Source organism: Cotesia typhae, unplaced genomic scaffold (assembly GCF_013202065.1).
Source record: "Cotesia typhae breed Kobodo isofemale line unplaced genomic scaffold, CoteBio_Ctyphae contig_22, whole genome shotgun sequence".
Classification (NCBI taxonomy): domain Eukaryota; kingdom Metazoa; phylum Arthropoda; class Insecta; order Hymenoptera; family Braconidae; genus Cotesia; species Cotesia typhae.
In genome coordinates this window covers 1,959,138-1,981,788 of record NW_027423728.1, presented here as the reverse complement: position 1 = coordinate 1,981,788, position 22,651 = coordinate 1,959,138, and the positions used below count along the sequence as shown (strand labels likewise).

Here is a 22,651-nt window from a genome sequence, read left to right as displayed (position 1 = left end):
AAAATTGAAAATAAAACTATAAAAAAGTATTAATGCATGTTTTGTAGAAATTCTTTTAAAAACAATATTTTAATCATGAAAATACTTTGATGCGCATTGAATCACAAATAGTTGAGCAAGTCAAAATATCAACAGCAAATGAAATGCATTCGCTGTTGGAAACAGATTCTACTCGGAGAGTAAATTCAATCGGTATTCAATGTGGACTGTCAAATATTTAAGTTAACTCTCTAGGTAGGAAAGAATTTTCACCAGGTCTCGACTTTTTGAGATTCTAGAAATCTTCCTTGACTATTTTTACGGTGGTACTCGTGTAGCTGTATGTATGTACGTGTGTATGTGAGTTTTATTTTTAACGAGGGGGGAATCTGTCGGAGAGACTGACAGTTGATCTGATCCGTAGTGTGAGATTTCCACCCACTAAACCCCCCTCTCCTTGTTTCTTAAATACGTGCGAGAAAGACTGGATCGGAACCGCGTTAGCATTACTTCAATCCAGTCCATGTTTCGTCTTACGATGCCTGATCCTGATTACGGCTCTTTTTCAGCGGTTTTTGCGTTTAATAGGCGCTGTGCGTAGGCTCTGACAGCTGACCAGTTATCTTCTTGTTCAAGCATGCAGGTCACCCAGCTCGTGGGGGAGAACGTGGTGCCTATATAATTTCTTCAGTGCTGCTTCTATAGTCCTTCCATCGTACACACTCGAAGAATGTGTGTTCGGCGTCATCGATTTAATTTGGGCACGTCGGCGTGCAGTGCAGTTCCATCTTAAAGAGATAGGTGTTAAACTGTCCGTGTCCTGTCAATAGCTAGGTGAGGAAGAAGTCCGTGTCCCCGTACTTTCGAGAAAGTTAGACGTTGATGTTTGGGATCAGAACGCTCGAACGCTTGTAAGTTGATAGGCGTGGTCTTTTGCTTCAGGATGTCTGCCCATATCTCCGCTCCATACAACAATACTGAATGGACTGCTTCCAAAAGAACTCTTCTCTTTTTGGTTAGTGGTCCCATTGTGTTGGCCATGATTCTCGACAGGCTGGATACTGTATTGTTTGATTTCGTGCATACGTTTTCGAGGTGCTCTCGGAAAGACAGCTTCTTGTCTATCACTACTCCGAAATAACGCAGTGCCATTTTTGACGTCAATGTTGTTCCTCCCGTGTCCACGGCAAAAGGTTTTGAGAACCATTTTTGTCGAGTCAGGACGACCATCTCTGTTTTATGCTTGGAGAGTTTCAGGTGGTGTTTTTCGAGCCAGGTTTTGACAGCGTCAATAGTTTCCCGAACCAATAGTTTTGCCTCCTCGGCGCTATCTACTACTGTCGTAGCCGCGACGTTGTCAACAAAGCCCGTGAGCTCTACTTGTTTCGGCAATGGAATTTCTAGATGCTCGTCGTGGTCCACGTTCCATAGATTAATCCCCATAATTGAATCTTGCGGCACGCCTACCATATTATGTTCCTGTGGGCCTTCCGTGGTTTCTGTGATCAGCGTCCTTTCGTCGAGGTAGTCATCGATGATTCCCGGATTTTCTGGCGTCGAATTTGTGATCCGGGCCATCTAAAATATCTCCTCAATTCGCGCAGTTAAAAGCATTTTTGATATCTAATGTAAGGAGGAGACACACCTTGCGAGCCTTGAGGTAACCAGACCATGATTTTGTTACTGTCTCTATAACTTTTTGGATCGCGGTATGCATTGTAGGCGTTTAGAAGTACGTCTGGGTATTCCAGGGCTATAATCATGACCACTGACGTCGGGATGCCATCAGAGCCAGGTGCTTTTCCTGTCTTGAGGGTCTTAGCCGCGTCTTATAGTTCTTTGGTTGTAAAGGGTGTTGCTTCGTCGTTTTTAACACAGTGTTTTTTCTCCCGCGGTGGGTGTTTGGAGAACACCTCCGCTACGATGCTGTTAATTAAGGCAGGAGACTTCAGCGCTTTTGATGAGGCCTTTCCAAGTCGTTTAGCGACAATTTAGTTGGCTTTACCCCAGTCCTTGTCGAAATAGTTACAGATCTCTTTCCACAACATCGATTTACTTGCTTTGATGACTCGGTTTAACGTCTTTTTGGCCTGCTTGTACTCGTTTGAATATAAGTTTTGGTTTGGGAAGCATTTTGCGGTTCTCGTTGCGCGGCGACATAGCTCATGGCATCTTTTGCGAAGTTCTTCTATGTCTAATGACCACCTGTACGCCAGTCTGTGAACCTCGATTTATCAGCCGTGGTATAGAGGCGTCACATAAGGCAGCAATTTACTTTATCGCATTTAGCACTACTTTTTCCGTCTCACTGTAGGTATCCGGAAGTTGAATGTCACATATTGATAATGACTGACACTGTATTCTTCAGATACAGTCTAGTCTTCGATCATGTTAGCAATCCTTGGAATAGTCAACGAAATCTCGAGGATGGATTCTTGGTACCCTGGTCTTTTAAAGGTCGTAGTGCTCCAGGTGTTCAGCACTATAAGGTCGAGTCTTGTTGCAACATCAGCGACTTCGTTACCTCTGGTGTCGGAGGAAGAAGCTCCCCATTCGGCCGATTTGGCGTTGAAATCACCAGCTATGATGACTTCGCCGTTAACTTAGTAGTAGCATTTTCTAGATTTGCCAGTTTTTGACGAAAAACATTAATCCCTTCATTAAGAGAGATAAACGCTTATGAAGTAGGTTGTGGGGGTTTGAATCCAGATAAAACCTGCTCCACTTCCGCTGTTGTTGGCAGTAACGTTTTTTGTGTTTACAATACGAATCACTGCCGTGCCAGTTTCGTCTGCAAACCATGTTCTATCTTGGAGATGTCGCTCGCAGATAAAGTAAACGTCGATATTTTCTTAGAAGACTCGTTGGCGCAGTAAGTTTTGCACTAACGCACACCTATTCAGGTTTCCTTGTAGTATGCGCATTATTTCTGAGCTCTCGTAGCTTCGGCAAGTGCGATGCGGTATGCCTTACAAGCTACGCAGCTAGAAATATGACATAAGCCACCCTGAAAATCTTTGTCCGCGCGCGCGCGCGTGTGTGTGTGTGTGTGTGTATATATATATATGTGTGGATATGGATGTGGATGTATGTAGGCCTCATAACTTTTGAACGGCTTGACCGATTTGATCACGATTGGCGCCATTTGAAAGTGCTTGACAAAACTTAGATTTTTGATATAATTTGAACCGATTTTGAGAAATCTCAAGAAAACTACGAAAAAAATGTTTCTAAATGTGGTTTTTTTTGGGACAACTTTTAAACGGCTTTACCGATCAATTCTAAAAACTAATCAGCTTTTAACATAATAAAACCACGTCGATGGCCGAGCTCCATTTGAAGAGCTCAAAAGCATAGAACAGCTAACTAAGCTTGGAGAGCTCAAAATAACACATAAATTATATTTTTGAGCTCGAAGAGATCTAAAACGCCATAAGCGCAATTTTAAGCGCTTAGGTATGGACTTAGCAAGAAGTTGGAGGGATAGCCTGTAGGCTCAACCGTTTTATTAATTTTTTCTTTTATTAACTTTATGTTTTTCAACGTTTAAAGTCTTATTATTCAATCTGGAAAGTTATAATACATTAGTAGGTAGATTTCGTCGAAATCTGTCTATTGCCTTGGTTGTCAAGTCAAAATTCCTTAAAAATGATATCGTATTATCTCTTAAAAAGTTAAGAAAAACTTAAAAATGCATTGGTTAAAAAGTTTTTTGCTCGACGGGCAGAAAGCGTCAACTTTCGGCCCGCTGTGCTAAACGAAGTTGCCGCTTCCTGTCTTTGTCGAGCAAAAAAATAGTATATACTCCACGGGAAGTAAATAAGAAAGCCTTAAATCACATGTTGTCATCCTCGGCCTCATTTTACTTCCCTAGGTGTGTAATGTACTATTCTATAAACGTATATTATATAAATTTTCCTGCACGGAAAAAATAGGAGTTGCAATAGATTCTGTGGGAGCTACATGATATGCGAACGCATTTCAATTTTTTGAATATTTAAAAATTTTCATTTCTGGCTAGAAAAAAATATTTACATTTCACTTCAAATTTTTATAATCTTAAACAATTGTACTTGTCCACATCGTCTTTCTAGACAAATGAATTATTACTACATTTTACTTTTTAGTTCACTTCGAAAATAAGTTTGTACTATGCATACGCACAGCGTCTAAAAATGCTAATCGCCTTTTTTAGTGGTGCAATCAGTATGCATAAATAGGTTACACATTGTTAATGAAATGATAGTATTTTCCTGCATGGAGTGAATAGCTTACAACTATAACAAATTTTCTCTTCTTAAACTGAACTTTAGTACGCATACCGCTGGAAACAAAAACAAATATTCTTGAAAAAAATTTATCACCGCGGTTAAGTTTTCTCAGGGTAGATCCATAAGACTTATTTCCCTCTATCTTTTTGTAGATTTTTCATTACAAGTAATTCCTATTAGACCGAAGTAAAATATAATGTTGAGTATTTCCCCCTAGTATTTGACTGAAGTATACATATATAATTATTCGGTTCAAGTAATTTATAAAGGTTAAATTTAGGGTTCATTTAGGTCAGTTTTAAATTTGAAACACAGGAGTTCATTGGCACATTTCACTACTTTATTTTAATTTTTGGACTTTGTGATTGTAAGACCTTTAATAAAATTAAAAAAATGTATTTTTTATAGCGTATGATTTTTTTTTACATCAATTTTTCAAACAATTTGATTCATTTTTGTATCTATTCTTTCGTTATCAAAATACATACAAAAAGAAACGAACAAAACTTAACTCATAATTCATAGAGGGCTTTGTTACATTTGTGTTCAATATTCTTCGTGTGGGTGGATCCGTACATAAGTGAGAGATCGAGTGAGTCGTGCCATCCGGTAAAAAAAAAAAAGACAAGCTGAGTACTACTGGTCTTGAAAACACTTGAGAGACGGAGAGAGAAGTTGTGCTGGTTGTGTGGCTCTTAAAAAGGGCCGTGACACACAACACAAGTAAAGTTAGTAAAGAGGGAGTATTATATGGAAGTTATAGTAGTGGAGTGTTGTTTTCTCGACGATGTGTTGTAAGCATGCTTGTATGTATTTATATATTTATATGTATATATATATATTTAAGTGGAAAAAGAGAGAAAATTAAGGGTAGGCCGTAAAAAATGGATTTTCAGACATTTTTTTTTTAATTACGTCTTACATAAATTTTGTATAAAATAAAATGAAGTTCCCGAAAAATAACATAAGACTAGCTATTGTAGAAGCTTTATAATAGTTCATTTGAAAATTTTTCCAAAAAGTAATAAAAAAAAATAAAATTTCAAAAAATAAATTTATTACGGTCTAGCCTTAATGCAGAGTAAAAGAGAAAACAAAATGTATCTTTAAATATGTCTTTCAATTCCACTTCATCTGGATGAATATAGATAGAAAAAGGAAGGACTGACTCAGACGGTTGGAGTGAGATCATGATAGGGATCAAGTGTAAGAGAAAGAGAGAAGAGAAAAAAGGGAATGTTCTGATCCAAGTGAAGTGAGCACGACAGTCGCGCGGCACGCGGCGCACTGTACGCACGGGTTTCGCGTTGCGTTTTAAATTATATTTATATATTGTATGTTGTATCTTCTTTATTTATATTCTTCCTTATACATTTATACGTCTTTAAATTTTACATCTGTATCTATATTCATATAAATATCTTCCATATCTTCATATCTTCCAATGTTAACAAATCATCATTATCATCATTATCAGAAACATCTATCAAACTCTTAAAACGACATCTATTAGACTTTTAAGACTCTCCAGCATCCCTGCACACGTTCTTGACAGCTGTTATCACAGTATCTTCAGCTGACTAGTGGTCTACACATGGATTCACATCAATGGTTTGTTTTCAAAGTATATTACTTATACTTTGTGTTTATCAAGGAATGACTAATAGTGATTTTATTTTTATTATTTTTTATATTATAATCAAAATTTTGATAATTATTTTAGTTCACATTTCACGGAAAAGTAATTATTAACATTCATAGTTGAGTTAAATTTGTTGAATGAGAGTGATGAAAAAAATGAGGAATTGGAGATAAAAAAGTAGAGAGTGAAATGCAATTTCAAAAGAGACAGAGCCAATGCACGAGCAAAGTACAAAAGTGAAAAGTTTAAAGTCTTCTTCGATTTAAATTGGAGTATATATTTATGCAAAGTGTGAATTGTGCACATGTGCACTTGTAGTTATGGATATCCAGACGCTTGGCGCTCTCGTTTTATTTGGATTTTTTGTTACAATTGCATTGCAATTTACTAGTTGATACCTTATTAGTGTTAAAATGCTATAATTTAATAAACGAATTTTAGTGGAAGTCAGGTTTTAAAATACTTTAATTTATGGTTATTCAATTATTGAATAATCTAATTGATTTTCAAACATCATTTGCTAATCAGATTTAAAAGACTTATTAATTAATATAATTTTCAGTATTAATCGGCTAAATTGTTGATAAAAACTTAACATTATATTTGAGTCATTAGTAATAGCCTGGAGAGTTACTGTAAATTATGAAACATTAATACAAAGGTATCGTAGTATACTGGTGAATGAAAAGAGTTTATTCTTATTAGTACATTTTATACATTGCTTTACTTAGTGAGCATTGCTCCTGTAACTTGAATGTTTACGTCAGAGTATTCGCTGCAGCTGCAAGCATGAACTAACGTCTGTATTGGGACTTTCTTGTTAATGCACAGAGAATTTTCTTATTTACTATTGTTTTTTTGGTTGATCGTGCGAACCGATTTATTATTTACTTAAAAGTCGAACGAAATGTATGTATATATATTGTGTGTATATATATATATATATATATATATATATATATTTGTATGAATTCATTCATCAATTGGCTAAATTTATATCTATTGTTTGTACTGATGTGTTTACCTTATTCATTCATAAAGTCATGTCAGTTATAATATATAATATATATTTTTATCTTCCCACTAAGATAATTGAAGTTATTATTTTGTGTTTTATTGTTTTAAAGTTTTAATACTGGTGCTTTCTTTAGATCTCAACGCTTTGAGAGTCTAGAAAGCTATTCTGACTATTTCTTTTTCTTTCCACTATGTGTTTTACGCTTGTGTGTGTGTGTGTGTGTGTGTGTGTGTGTGTGTGTGTGTGTGTGTGTGTGTGTGTGTGTGTGTGTGTGTGTGTGTGTGTGTGTGTGTGTGTGTGTGTGTGTGTGTGTGTGTGTGTGTGTGTGTGTGTGTGTGTGTGTGTGTGTGTGTGTGTGTGTGTGTGTGTGTGTGTGTGTGTGTGTGTGTGTGTGTGTGTGTGTGTGTGTGTGTGTTGTATGTGTATGCGTATGTGTGTTAACATATTATAACTTATGAACGATCGCAATTTGGTTGAAGGCGTTTGAAAGGGTTTTAATAAACTGAGGTTTTCTGAAAATTTGAATTAATTTAGTTCAGTGGATTTAGAGAAATTATTTAAAATAATGTTTTTGACAAAATACTTTTTTTGAAAAATTTTCAAATGACTGTCCCGATCGAAGTTAAGATTTGAACAGCTGTATTCCCGAAAAAATGGTGTGAAATGCTGCAATTAAGATTAAAATTGAACGATTTGTTAGAATAATGTCGGGAACTAATAAGTTTTTATAAAATAATCATTTAAGTAACTTTCGAATTACTAGTTTGGTGAATTTTTGGGATTCAATTAAATTTGTAATGCTTAAAAACTGCATTGAATAACGCAAGCCACTAATATATATTTGATAACAATAATTCTACAATAGGAAATATTAAGGTTCATTATTGATAGGTTATTAGCGAAAAAGGTTACATATTCTTGAGCAAGTTTAGATAAATCTAAACATCTTCGATTAAACTCTTCAGTGTTCTTATGCTCATTCATTGACCGCTTAATTGCTCCAGGCATTTGGAGATGCGAATAAATAAACCATTTAGGGAAAGAGCGTGCAAAACGAGTTCTAGAGGCCTTGACAGACGGCCTTTACAAGAAACAAGTAACGTGTCATCAGTAACGCATTCCCATTTATTTATGTAGTTAACATGGTCATATTCTTTATATTTTTCATCTCACAGAAGAAGTTGATCCTATTTTGATTTTCGATCAAACTTACAGAACTGTTTACATTTGCTCATTCTATAGCGTAAGAGTATAGACATTACATAAACCGATTATTAATTCTTAAAATCAAACTCGTTTTTGGTTACATACATAATTTTGACTGGTTTAAAAATAATTGGGAATTTATTTATAATTATTAATGTTTTGATTATCTTGCTTTAAACTCCGTCACAACAAAGAGTTAAGGACTGAGGTAACCCCAACTATTTTATATGATTTTTTTTACTCAACAAAGTGTAAGCAAAGATTAAAGAGTAAACTTATAAATAATAAAGAATAAAAAATTTATATTAAAACTCTACAAAATAAATGCGTCAATTAATAATTGGTTTAATGAAGATAAAATTTCGCGGTTTATTGTTTGATTATGATTAGATAGGACAAAATAATTGATTTGGTTCAAAAACAAAACTTTTGAACGAAGAAAGTCATTTTAAAGTTTTATCACTATTGTTTTGAATTAAGACGAAGAATACTTAAATCAAGTAAAATTTCCTTAAACCACGAAAAATATCTTGTTTCAAAAACTTTTTTGATTGATTCAACTTAACAAAAATCGTTAAATCGATTTGAATGGTTTATAAATTTTACTTTTAGTGAAGTGTATCTTTTTAATCGGTATTTTAAAATACGAAACGCTTCTTTTGAAATTTTCAACTCACATGGGTAGAATACTTCCAAACTTAGCCATCATCCCGTCTCCATATTAAACAATGGTTTCACTGTGTTTCGGAAAATAGAATCAGGGTTTCAGCTTAAAGTTACTTTTTTAGAGAAATAATCAATTTTGCTGTATTTTAAACTGTTATTAACTGTTATTCAGCATTGAATTGTATTACTTGAAACTATAAATACTACGCATTTCAATTTAAATTTTATTTTCAATTACAAGTTTTTTTTTTAGAACATTTAAATTCGTTTTCTTAAATTAATTTAATGGCACTAGTATATTGTACAAATATACTATACATTGACACTAAATACACTGTAAAAAATCAGGAGTGAATTTCAAATATGCCTTGCAGGATCTAACTACTTTAAAGCATTAAAATGTGATGAAAATTTCGATTTTGATTCCCCCTGAATGCTATATAGTTAATTCAGATAATGAAATTATCAATTTACAAAAAAAAAAAGATATTGATTTTTTTATTAAATAAATTAATTTTTATTAATTCAAATTCGATCAAATTTTTTGTTCGTTTCAACATAAATAAAGAATTGCTAGAGCATAACTTTGAGACATGGACCACCAATAATGATTGTTTGGGAGGATTAGACATTGTTAATAATCTATAATTGTCAACGATGTCGCCGAAAGAACGCTTCGATAAACTCGAGAATGCATCAACATTTTAACTCATAAAAAAGAACAAAAACAATATTGAACGAGAATTTTTCATGAAAACAAAAATACTTTTCATACTGTGACTAAAAATTGCTTTAACAAATAAATGTGACAAGAGATAGAAAAAATACAAATAAGCGGCAATATTCTTAAAAATGTATTCAATACACCGTATTGTTAACGTTACGGTAATTATTCATCATTTTAATGAAATTTTTGGAACATTTATTGATGAAATAAATGATTATAAGACATGAAATTTTATGGCAAGACTGAAAAACTATGATAATAACTATAAACACAACTTAAACCAAGAATAACTTCTAAAGGAAAGATTTTATCAAAAAATTATAAGATAATTTTTTTTGTAGAGCATTCAATTTCCCATCAGAATATGTATCGATCATAGTCGTAGTGACAATTTTTTTGAAGAAAAAAAAATTATTGCAAAATTCCCATGTTATTTAAGAGGGAAATGTAACTCAATTTCGGCACGGTTTAATTTGGTAATTAAGAGCTTATTTGTGTAAGATATTTCTATTTAGGTCAAGAACTAAAAATCCAGGGGGCGATAGCAAAAAAAAGTCAACTTGGGAAATAACGGACACCATATTATACATATAGATATATATTTACGAAATATTTATTTATTTTAATATAATTACTTCTCAAACCTATCTTACAGCAATAGTGTCATTAACAAATTAAAACATGTTCGAGTACATATTTGTTGACGTCGTACTGATTTTTACAATTTTTTACTGAAAAAAATCGGAAATTCAAAAAATTAAAAATTAAACATAGACTTAATTTCCAGAAAGAAATTTTTTCTATCACTTAAAAAAAATTTTTGTTTAATGAACCGAATTCACAAAAAAAAAAAATTAAATTAGAAAAAAACGATTTTTGAAAAAAATTTTGTTTTGATCAGTAAGAACATTTTTAAAATTCGAATTTTGACAGAAATGAAAGAATGATTTATTAATTATAATTTTTAAAATCTCTAATTACGCATTTTATAATTTTTATGGAGTCAAAATTTTTTTTTATTTTTATTTAAAAAAAGAAATAAAAAATTTACTCCGGGGAGTGAAGTCTATTAATAATATAATTTAAATTCCTCTCGGAGCGAATCAACAGATTCGGTAGAATCTGGCGCCAAGTTCCGTTCTCAAGCCAAACTACCGAGTGTGCATATACCGTAAGCAGAATCGTTTTTTGAGGTTACAAGTTTTTTTTCAAATTTAATTTGATTTTTTTTTTTATATGATATTTTATAATAGTAGTTCATGCTTTTTATTACGCGTATTACTTGATTATTATCAATTATCTTTATAATTTCTATTTAAAATTATTAAAAATAATCAGCACAAACTATAGCGACCCAGATTTTTAGATTTTAACTTTTTTCTTATGTAAAAAGCGGACGGCCAGAGACTAAATAATATAACGATGCATGCTAATCTTATAATAGATGGGAAATTACAGTGAAAAAAAGATATTTGACAGCTTGCAATTACACACGCCAGGCGGGGCAAGAATAACTTTTACATGAACTATAGCTTAAAGGGGATAGTTTGCCACCGGAAATGTATTAAATTAAAATTGTCAATTTTTATTATCATTACAAAAAAAACTGAAATCTGAACAAAAACAGTTTCACTGTAAAAAAATCGTGCCAAGTCCACGTTCATAAGACTATTAAGAAAAAAAAATTTTATTTCTTTACAAAAAGATATAAAATAAAAAATTAAAAAATCCAAGTAACCGATATGATTGTATATGATTTTCGAAAATTAAAAAAAAATTTTTGTAAATTTAAAAATTAAAAGAAACAATTTTGGAACGTACTTGGTGTGCGTTATTGTGTACTTCAATTTTTTTTAAGTGTCCTAGTAGATACAATTTAGGAATTTCATAAAAAGTGAAATATTTCGTAACTATGCACACTAAATACGTTCCAAAATTGTTTCTTTTAATTTTTAAATTTACAAAAATTTTTTTTTAATTTTCGAAAATCATATACAATCATATCGGTTACTTGGATTTTTTAATTTTTTATTTTATATCTTTTTGTAAAGAAATAAAATTTTTTTTTCTTAATAGTCTTATGAACGTGGACTTGGCACGATTTTTTTTACAGTGAAACTGTTTTTGTTCGGATTTCACCTTCGTAGGGGGTAAATCAATTCAAAATCATCCACTTCACATTCACTCTCAAATCACTCCGCAATTACTAGGGAAATTTTTTAGTGTACGGCAGTAATAATCGGCTATAATCTATTGAGTAACACTGTCGATGTTGACAATAGTAATTTTTTAAGATTGTGCTCCCTAAATCTGAAACAGTGAAAATCACAGGAAATTAGTGGTATATTCACTATTTCACAGCTATAAGTATACCACTTGGTATACTTATAGCTTTGAAACAGTGAAATTCCACTGATTCATTTTAAGAGAATGACAGTAAACAATTCCAGGTATGAAAAAATCATGATTAGGTAATCGACAATCAACTTAATGTTAGCTATCAAATAAATTGACGTGGGAAATTCATAGGTGTGGCAGTAAGGATGTGAGGTCTCTGTACAAAGAACCACAAAATAAACAATTGCGGTTTATGTATACTTATATGCATCTAATATTGCGTCTGAAATCGTGTCATAACAAATCAATCGTAGGACAAACTCTATTCATTTCAAAAAGAAAACTAGTCATAAAAAACTTATTATTACTATTATGAATCATAAATCGTATAAGTCATGAATAAAGTAAAGAACAAATGAACACACAAAGTATTTTATATATTTGTGAGTTTAGATACGAAAAAAAAAAAAAAAAAAAAAAAAAAGAACAGAATATATACATTAAAGGGGTAGAGGGGAAAATTCTTCTCAGGGTCGCTGCAATCAGTGACCACATGCAAACTAAAACAAAAAAAAATTTAAATAAGAATAGATATTTATATAAATATTTTATTAAGTATTCTTTGTTCGCAGAATACGTAGGAAGCAGACACGTTTCTTGGAAGTACGAGACCCTGCGGAACGAAATAAGTCTTCGAAAAGGATCAAGATGCTTTTTAGAGAACCGGAACAATCAATCAGAGTAGCAAGCAGTAAACTAAAAAATTAAATTTTAAATTCGAAAAATGGTCATTACTTCAGTCGGACGAAATAAAAAGAATTAAAAAAAAGGTAGTAAAAAAATCAAGAAATATAATGTGCAGAGTATGAGTTGATTTTAATGATCACCATTAAAGTATGTTGAGAAGAAATTTGTTTAGTAGGAAACTTTGCTCAAGTCATAAGGTTCTATAAGTGAATCAAAACTGCAATTTAATATTTTAAAAAAGGAAAAAAAATTACTCCTGGATATTCGTATAGATACGTTTTTAGAATCAGTATAGAAAAATTTTTCTACTTTTTTGTACATTAAAGCTTAGATATAACATTCAGTTGGTTTTTGTTTGTTCATAATGGTGACTTTTGACGTCTGTGATAGATAAATTAAATTTAATTGATCAGACATCTCGATGTACCGCATTTAAACGGACACTCGATTAAAAGTGTGACTAATCTGCTAAGAAGAAAAAAAAGACACATACGCTGAAAAGATAATATATGAAGAAAGATGTAAAATAAAACGAGTAATGAGTAAGAAAACTAAAACAAAGAAAAAGACGTCCTAACGAACGATTATAACAAGAATGCCAGAGAGAAGCGTTCTCGAGATTCTTTGGTGCACTTCCGGTCAATTGAGGTGGATTTTTGAATGACTCGCGTTATATCAATTTATTATATCTTCTCTCTCACATCTTTTACATTATGCTGATCATTCAACAGCCAGGACAAAGTTAGTTGGTGCGAATGAGTGCCTGGAGGCTTTACCGTTCGCCGATTTAAATAGTGAGTTTTTTTCTTTTTAAATATATACTTTTCGTCTTCTTCTTCTTCTTATTATTATTATTATTTCTACTTATGTTTCCTTAGTCTTTAAATATATTGATTTATACTGCTAAATTTTTATCATATAGAGAAATGTAGAGTGTAAAGTTTGTTATCACAGAAAAAAAAAGGGTCAAGCACTGGTGATATACTACATTTTTTGTAATAATTATTATGGTTCTTATCTTGGATGCTATTGATAATTAGTTGGAAGAAAGGAAGTTGAATATATATATATATATATATATATATATATATATATATATATATATATATATATATATATATATATATATATATATACATACATTAGAGCTCCGATAAATTCGAACCCCATAAATCCGATTTAGAGAGAGAGAGAGAGAAAGCTATTTTACTCGTTTGTAGCATATACTCTGTAAATTTTTGGTCTGAGAACCCTCGGTCCCACACTTTTGAACTTATGGGAATTCTACAGTATATATTTTAAAATTATATATACGTGAACTCGTTATTAAAAATTTAATAACGTCAATACATCATATATTGGGGAGAGGAGGGGGCAAACGCGGTACTTAAGAAAATACTAAGTATTTTGGGACTAAAATACGCTAAATCTGATTTTTTTTAGTTGTTTGTAAAGTAAATAACAAATATTTAATTACCACCAAAGAATTTTTTCGATTTTTTGGGGGCAAATTGGGGTATCCCGTAAAAAAGTAAAAAAAAAATTTTCTTTCGAAAATGAGAAATCATTAAAAAAACATTTTCTTATTGACAAGACTACGGAAAAACCGAGACAGATGAACAAAATTACCTTAAGAAGAAAAATTGTCAATTGAAGCAATAAACTTCTAGAAAAGAGGCAGCAAAAGAAATTAAAAAATATTTCAGCAGTTTTTGACGGGTTTCGCTTGAATGAAAATTAGTACTTTTTTTTTTTAAAAAAAGTACTTTTGACAAGATTTTAGTTTTTGGTTCTTTCGATCAAAAATTTTTTAGAATTATAGATTAGTTCTCACACAATTCTAGGGGAATAGCACAAAAGAAAAGGTTAATAATTTTTTTGCACTCTCTTTCTTGGTTTTAAGATTCGGAAAAAATTTTCTAAGATAAATTATCTTGTGGGTCTGAAAGCATGTTTATTGGGCGTCAATATAATTTTTTTCAAGTTTTTTTAAGTCATCAAAATTTTGAAGTTATGTTAAAAAAGAAAAAAAACAATTTTTTGAATTTCTTAGAATCAAATATCTCACAAACGCATCGACTGATTTTGACGAAATTGGCGGCCTCCAACGCAGTTTTTTAAACACTAATAGTTAACTTGTGATATCAAAAACGATCCGAGAAGATATTTTGAAGTTATTCGAAAAAAACACTTTTTAGAAATTTTTCGTTTACGATTTCTTTTTAACGTATCAACCGACTTTGATGCGGTTTGCAGCAGTCAACGTCATTTTTTAAGTTTAAAAGCTGATTATATTTTGGAATTGATCGTTACATCTGTTTAAAAGTTATTCCAAAAAAAATATTTTATTTTCAGTTCTATTTTTGAGATTTTTCAAAATTTATCTGGTTAAATTAGTTCAAATTTATGAAGAAGTCTAAGTTTCGCTGAACCCTATTGAATTATAGTAATATCCTACACTGATAGAAAATTTATGTTGACTCAAGAGATATTTTCTTGATCTAAGAATTTATTTTGGAAGACAAATGATTATTTTGCTTTAAGAATTTCTTGTCTTGATTTAGATTTTCTTGGCTTAAGAGCTATATTATCTTCAATCGATACATTTAGTTTTTCAACCAAAATAACATTATCGTTTAAAAAATTTAAAATAATTCATCAAAGTATATTTCAAAAACTAAATAGTCTAATTGTTATACCGAAAAAAAATTATTTCTTGGAAATAAGTAAATTAATGACTCAAAAAAAAAAGCCATTCTTAACACAAGTCGGTAACATCTTGAATCAATGTTATCGCCTATCTTGAACCAAGAAACAAAAATTCTTGAAAGAAATATATCTATATCTAGTTTCAAGAGTTCAAATTTTGAAGAAAAAAAATTTCTTAAATCAAGATTGTTTTTCTATCAGTGTACAAATTGGTCAAGTTGTTTAGAAGTTAAAAGACACACACACACACACACACACACACACACACACACACACACACACACACACACACACACACACACACACACACACAAACACACAAACACACACACACACACACACACACACACACACACACACACACACACACACACACACACACACACACACACACACACACACACACAGAGGCGTGCGAGGCCACATTCTCGTCGAAATATTCAAAACTACTTCCCAGGATTAAAAAATGTGGAAATCTGATAAGAACTTGATTTTTGAAAACTGGTGTGAAACCAATAATTTTCTAACTTTTTTTTGTCATTGATTTTCATAGCGATAATGTAATAATTTTAAAACAAAAGCCTCAGATGCGGTAAAAAATTTATTGCAATTCATGATGCCGATAAAAATTACTGTAAAAAAATTGTAGGAAAAAAAAAAAATTTTTTAGTTTTTTATTTTAACCAAAAAAAAATTTTTTTTTATCTTAAATTGCGGAAAACGATTTAAAAATATATTTTTGAACACTGTTAGAGTTTTTGAGAGAAAAAAAAATTCTTTACGAAATTTTTGGGATACCCCATTTTGCCACCTCTACCCCGTTTTGTCTCCACTTCCCCTATATGATAATATCTACCACAAATGAGTATTTTATTCGAGAAATAAAAAAGTAATAACTTATTATTTTTAATGACTTTTATTAAACATTTAGTATCGGGATGGGAAAGCGATAAGTCGTATGAAGTTTATTGTCGTATTTAATGTACAGTCGAGTCGCGTTATGAGCCCGGCTAGTTGTCTTCTTCTTTTAACCAGACTTGCCTTAATAAGAGAGAGACACTAAGAGGGCTCATAACGCGACTCCACTGTATAATAATAATAATCTATCAATAGTTTATGTATTTCTTATCGTATAAAAAACTAATTAGTAACTATTAATAATTTATATAATAGTTACTAATTAGTAACTATTAATAAATTCATTTGTTGAGTAAATAACTCAATAAGTGCAAAAATAGAATTTATTTGATTTTAAATATCGGTGTAAACTATCAATAAAATATAATATTTACCTATCAAATTGTTGATGTCATATTAAATTTTCAGATCGGCGGATGGACAGCCTCGCCTTGGGAAAGCCTGTAACGTCAAAAATATAAAACGAGACAGGAAGATAGCCACCACAAATATTCCTTTTAATTGACTCAAAGATACGCGAAAGGAAGGAAGAAGTACAAAAGAACCGTCTAAAGTCATACATAGTCTTTACATTAAAGCAAATTATAACGTCACGTTCTTGCGATGTAGCTAGTGGATACATATATATATATATATATATATATATATATATATATATATATATGTGTGTATGCTGGAGGACATATTCATAAATTTTTAAGCACATATGCATTGAAACTTGTTCATGTTGAAATGACGTTTTTCCTCATCATCTTGTGATTTTCTAATTCTGAATAGGTTAAACTTTTTTCTTTAAAAGAAAATGATATAGATACAGAGACAGTGTCAATAAAGTCTTTGTTCTAATAAAACACCTACAATAAATAATCTACATCTTCTTATCGTAAATGATATATTACTGTAACGAGTTTTTTATACATCTTAAAATTAATTAATGATTTACTGCCAATATTAATAGCCATCATCAGTACCTTTAATGGATTATTCGATACCAACGTGACTTCATAAATGATTTTTAATTAATAAACAAATAATTTTTTTAAAGGTGAAAAAAATATAAATTTTCTAATAAAAAGTGATACTGTCAATTTTATTGACACAAACTGGGCGTGTAACAACAACTGTGTATGTATTATCATTATTGCTGCAAGTTCATGTGTGAGAAAGTGTCGAGTGAAGTTTTATTAGAATATTATTTATATATATACATATAAATACAAATATTCTTATTGATTTATAAAATAGTGTGTTAAGTTATTTCATTTACTTTATACTCAATTAGTGAGCAAGTTTTAATCGAGAAGCAACACTGAAGATGATGCTCTATATTACGCTTTTTTCTCTTGTAACCAACGTCTTGGCTGCTAAGTTACATACTCCCATGTTCGCTGACGATAAAGTGGTAAGTTTTTTCATGTTTTTTTTTAATATTAAATTACTTATGACATTTAGTACGTGGGGAAAGTACTGATCATACCAATCACCAAAGTTTTTTTTAATGAAAAGTTTCTTGATTATGTGCTCAAATTATTATCAAGAAAAACTGTCATTAAATGAAAAAAGTACCACTCAGCTTCATTTGATACAAAAGAGTAGATTTCAATGTTACAAAAGATAAAAAAAATAATATTTTTAACAGTATAAGAATCACTTGAAAATATTACTATTGTAACATAATACCGAAAGACTAAATTGCCAATATTCATACACGGGATGAAAAAATTTTTTTTCTTGTAAAACCACAGTAGTTTCTTGTAAAGAATTTATTTCAGAAACCACACTTTAATTTTTTGTGCGATAATTGGTTGCTGAGATATTAAGAGTCAGCTATTTCTATGAAACTAGCAAAAAATGTTGAAGAAAAAAAAATAAAAGTCAATTACAGCGTGATTTATAGGAAGAAAAACTCTTATTTTCTAATAAAAAGTTATTTGATAATAAAATCACGAGAATAAATCACGTACATTATCCATTTTAGGTAAATTTTTTTAGAGATTTATCTATTATAGCCGGTCTTACATGGTAATTTTAGGAAATTTTTATCTCAGTCTGTTTTATTTTGTTAAATTATATCGCAAAATAACATTATTCCCAAACACAAAGTCTTTCAATTAATTTAAAAAAATTAGATGTATATTCTAGAATTTTACAGAATATGTTTTACAATTTCTTGTTGTGAAATTTATCTAATTATAAAAGCATGTTAAAAATAAATTTATAAGATGAATGTCATTGAACTTCATTCCTCAAGCAAATATAAGTAAGAATAAAGAAAACTGATAAAACTCCGCTTTAAAGTGGGTGAACGGCTAATTCGTTGTTCAAATTGAAATGAAATTCTTACAAAAATGAAGAAGTATTTAATAATATTGTAAGGAGTTGAATAAATTCACGATAAAAAAGTTTGAGGAAATCATTTGAAAACTTAACTAAAAAAATTTATTCACCTCGGTTTTTATCTCAATTTATTTTTACCTAGATAAACTGTTGAACTTACCTGAGATTTATCCTTTTCATATTGATCTTTTTTTTTACTTTATCGGTAATATTTTCTTGACCAGAGAATTCATGTTTTTACCTCCGTTTTTAGACTCTTCAAGACATTGAATATCCTCGAAAGTGGACAAGTAGGAATAGGATCCAATACAAAATAAAAAAATAAATCCTAAAACAAAAAAAAAAATTAAAGAGTTCTGCTTTTGATCTAAAGAAATATCACTCGTCTTTACACTAGAACGATGTATAGTGTTGATTTTACTGTTATCTAAGAAATGTTATTATTATTTTTACACCAATTTTCACTCAGAAATATTCTTAAATCAATAATCATAGCTACAAAAAACTTCTTTACTCGGCATTTATAAATTAATTTAAATATATTATTTTCATTATTTTTGTTCGTTAATACGATTGTTATATTTATTTGTTGAAAGGTTATCGATTATTTTCATTGACAAAGGCTAATATGCTGTTAAAGATTACACATCTTGAGGTCACGCAACAAAAACCCTCGGTCTGTTGACCTTACTTATCTCTACAGTCATCGATTTAATTAAATTATGAATCATCTTCGACCATTTCCTAATATACAATAGGTATAATCTTTTCCTTTATAAGTTTAGTTATAAAAATTATTTATAAATTTAAGTAAAAAAAAGCTTAGAAAATCGAAATTTTTTCGCTTTAGGCACTCATGTTTATTACCCTTAAGTAATACTTATGTAACTTAAATTGAAATTTATGTCTATAAACGTTTTTCAGTGAAAACTTTTTTACATTATTTCAAATTTAACATAATCTTCGGTCAAATATCAATTGAAGAAATCGATTGTTAGATCAATTTCTGTTCGTTTAAATAATAAAGGATTGAAATATAGTGATGACTGTTTAGAAATATAGTAATAGATACTATTATTATCTTTAGACACATTACTCACCAGAATTATGTTTAAATTTCAATAAGATAGAATAGAATTTATGTTTGTGTGAATCAAATTCTATTGACTTTTTGACAGGTGAATTAGGAGAAACAACTCATCATAATATTAAGCGATTGGGTATCTATACAAAAAAGTATAATTTCAGTTATGTGTTCTTAGTTATGAACTTATAATCTCAGTTATGAGTTCATTCATTAAATAAATATATATTTATTAAAAAATGAATAATATGACTAATCTAAAAATAAAGAATTTAATATAACTACCAGTCAAAAAAAAAGTTACATTTTAAAACAACAACATACAGAGCTGCAATATTTTATACAGTTTTTTGCATGGACCATATAAAAAAATTAAAAAAAATATATATATAATCAATAATTGTATACTAATTAAAAGTTATAATAACCTTGTTAAGCGAAAGAAATATGAATCAATTTCAGGTGTACGACTTAATCGTTTTAGCGTCTAAAAAAGTCTCTGTGTGTGATTATTAGAGAAAGCGTGAATCATACCATATCGTGAGCTTATGTGAGTAAAATTAAAACGCAAAATTAGTAATGATACCGTAGGTATTATTTCTTTAATTTTAACTTCACTTAACGGTCATTGACAGGGTGCTGCAGTGAAGGGTGAGTTTTCAAAGCTAAGCACTAAAAGTGCTTTCTTATTTACTTCCCAAGGAGTGTATGCTATTTTTTTGTTCGATGAAGGCAGAAAGTGGCAACTTCGTTTTGCGCAACGGGCCATCGAGTAAAAAATGAATGATTTTCAAAAAATCGGGAAGTTATTGGTTTCACCACGGTTTTCGAAACTCGAGTTTTTATCAAAACTCCATAGTCTAAGGTTATAGGAAACAGTTTTGATTAATCCTTCAAGGACGTCACTTTGTGTGTGTGTGTGTGTGTGTGTGTGTGTGTGTGTGTGATTTTAAACAAAAAAATTTTCAAATAACAACTCGTGTGTCAATCTAACATAAGCTTATCTGAAAGCATGAATGATATTTTACAAATACGATGAGAACTTATGTAAATTTATTTTGAGTCATTGGCGATGCAATAATTTCGGTTTATTACCGAAACTCAGAAATTCTTGCGTTAGAAAAAATTATAAAGACTACTTCTAGTCGTCTAGGCATTGAGTGAAAAAAATGTATGAATTATAAACAAATAAGAGTAGCAAAGAATGTAAATGTAGATTTACGAAAGCTTGAAGCGTTGGTTTAGTAAATAAACGTTTAGTTTAATGATTTGACCAAGCAAACTAATATGCTGACTTGTCGCCGGAAACGTAAAACGATTAAAGGGATATGAACTATGATTGGCTCTTCTCTTGTATAACGATCAAGTATATACTTATACTTTATTTTTTTTTTTTTTTTTTCATACAAATATCGTCACTAAAGAAATTCATTCATCAAGCGTCCACTCGTGTTTCATTCAATAAGAACCTCTTCTACGAACCAGACTCTTAATGTTCGTAAAAAATTATCATGTGCTTTTTTATAAAAACTTTTTAGAACTTTATATAATAGTTTATCGGTATTCATTTAAATTTGAATAGTGGATTTCAAGATAACCATTGTTATATATACCCATATATATATGTAATTCGAAAAATTCGAAAAAAAAATTTCGAAAATTAAATTTTTCAAAACAAATTTCAATTTTTTTTTTCATTTTTTTAAATTCTTAAGAAAATATCGTGTAGTTTTCAAGACCCTCCTTTGATTTCCTATACGATCATTATTCCCAGAGTTATTGATTATCAAAGTTAAAAAGAACTTTTTTTTTGCTTTGATTGAATATAACTCCGAGGCAAATCATCGTACAGACTTTCTGTTTCCGTCAAATGAAAGGGCATTAAATTTGTTAGAAGAGCTTTTGAGTAAAACAATGGAAGAAAATTTTTTGAAGCCCGAAGATTTTTTTTAGTCGAAAAAAAATTTGGAAAATTTTTTTTTTTTATTTTCTTAGGATTTATTCAGACCCAAACATGATAAAAAATTTTCATGGTAATATCTGAAAACTAGACACTTTGAGCTTCAATTTGCTTTTGTTTTTTTTTTTTTTTTTGTTGTACGATTATTTTTTGCGGAGTTACAACTCGTTAAAAATCACCAAAAAATTTAGAATTTTTTTTATATCCCTTAATTTTTGTGATAAGTGTATTAAAAAAAAGTGAATTTATTCTATGAATCAATATTGAGATCAAGTTTGAACATGAGCCGGTTAGTTTACGAGTTGAAGATGTTGAAAAATTTTTTTTCATTTTCAAACTCAACTTTTTGAATTTCCTCAAATTTACTGATAGAATTTTTTAGCCGTAAAAGATTGCTTACATCTATTGAATTTATCTTAAAGTTTGAATGATTATATTCAATTTAAGCAATTAGTTGCCTCATTTTGATCATTCTTTTGATGTATATAATTACTAGGAAAATTTTAAAAATTGTTCAACAAATTAATTTTTGCCTTTTATCTTCGAATGACATATTTTGTGACGAGTTCTATTTTCTCTTCATATGCATTTTGACAATCTTAACATTTAAGAAATCTGCCTATCCATGTCAGATGCGATGGAATTGCGCTTTTTACCATTAAACATAATTGTAATTTATATGTTACTAGCTGTTACCCGTCCTCTCCGCTGGGCACTTTATAGAATTGTATTTTTAGATCTAGACTTGAAATTAAATTGGAGTATTGTCTTGATTTGCAAAGATTCCAAATTCCATCGAATTGGCCTATATCTTATATCTCATATCCATGTGATTATTCCAGCTGAAATTCTTTGTAACTTTTAATGTGCAGTCACTATAACATTCCTGCGGCTTCCTTCCAGAAATGAATAATAACGAAGAAAATAATTTGAAGTGAGCATTGAAAGTTTCAGCTAAAGTAATTGCAGGTCTCATAAGTGAAGTTGAAATCTGCCTAGCTTAAAGTCCGACGAAACTTGTCATTAATTAAAATTTCCTCAGTGACATCA

The 22,651-nt window shown here is 30.3% G+C and overlaps 1 protein-coding gene across 1 annotated transcript in view; it reads left to right on the top strand.

Moving 5' to 3' along the window:
* The first annotated feature begins 4,979 nt into the window (after positions 1-4,979).
* Positions 4,980-22,651, top strand: part of Mmp2 (Matrix metalloproteinase 2) — a 109,243-nt gene continuing 91,571 nt past the window's right edge. The window contains exons 1-3 of the mRNA XM_074237551.1: positions 4,980-5,861; positions 12,479-13,387; positions 16,629-17,622. Of these exons, the coding sequence (XP_074093652.1) occupies positions 17,536-17,622 (87 nt within the window). The 5' untranslated portion in view covers positions 4,980-5,861; positions 12,479-13,387; positions 16,629-17,535. The remainder of the gene's footprint in view (positions 5,862-12,478; positions 13,388-16,628; positions 17,623-22,651) is intronic.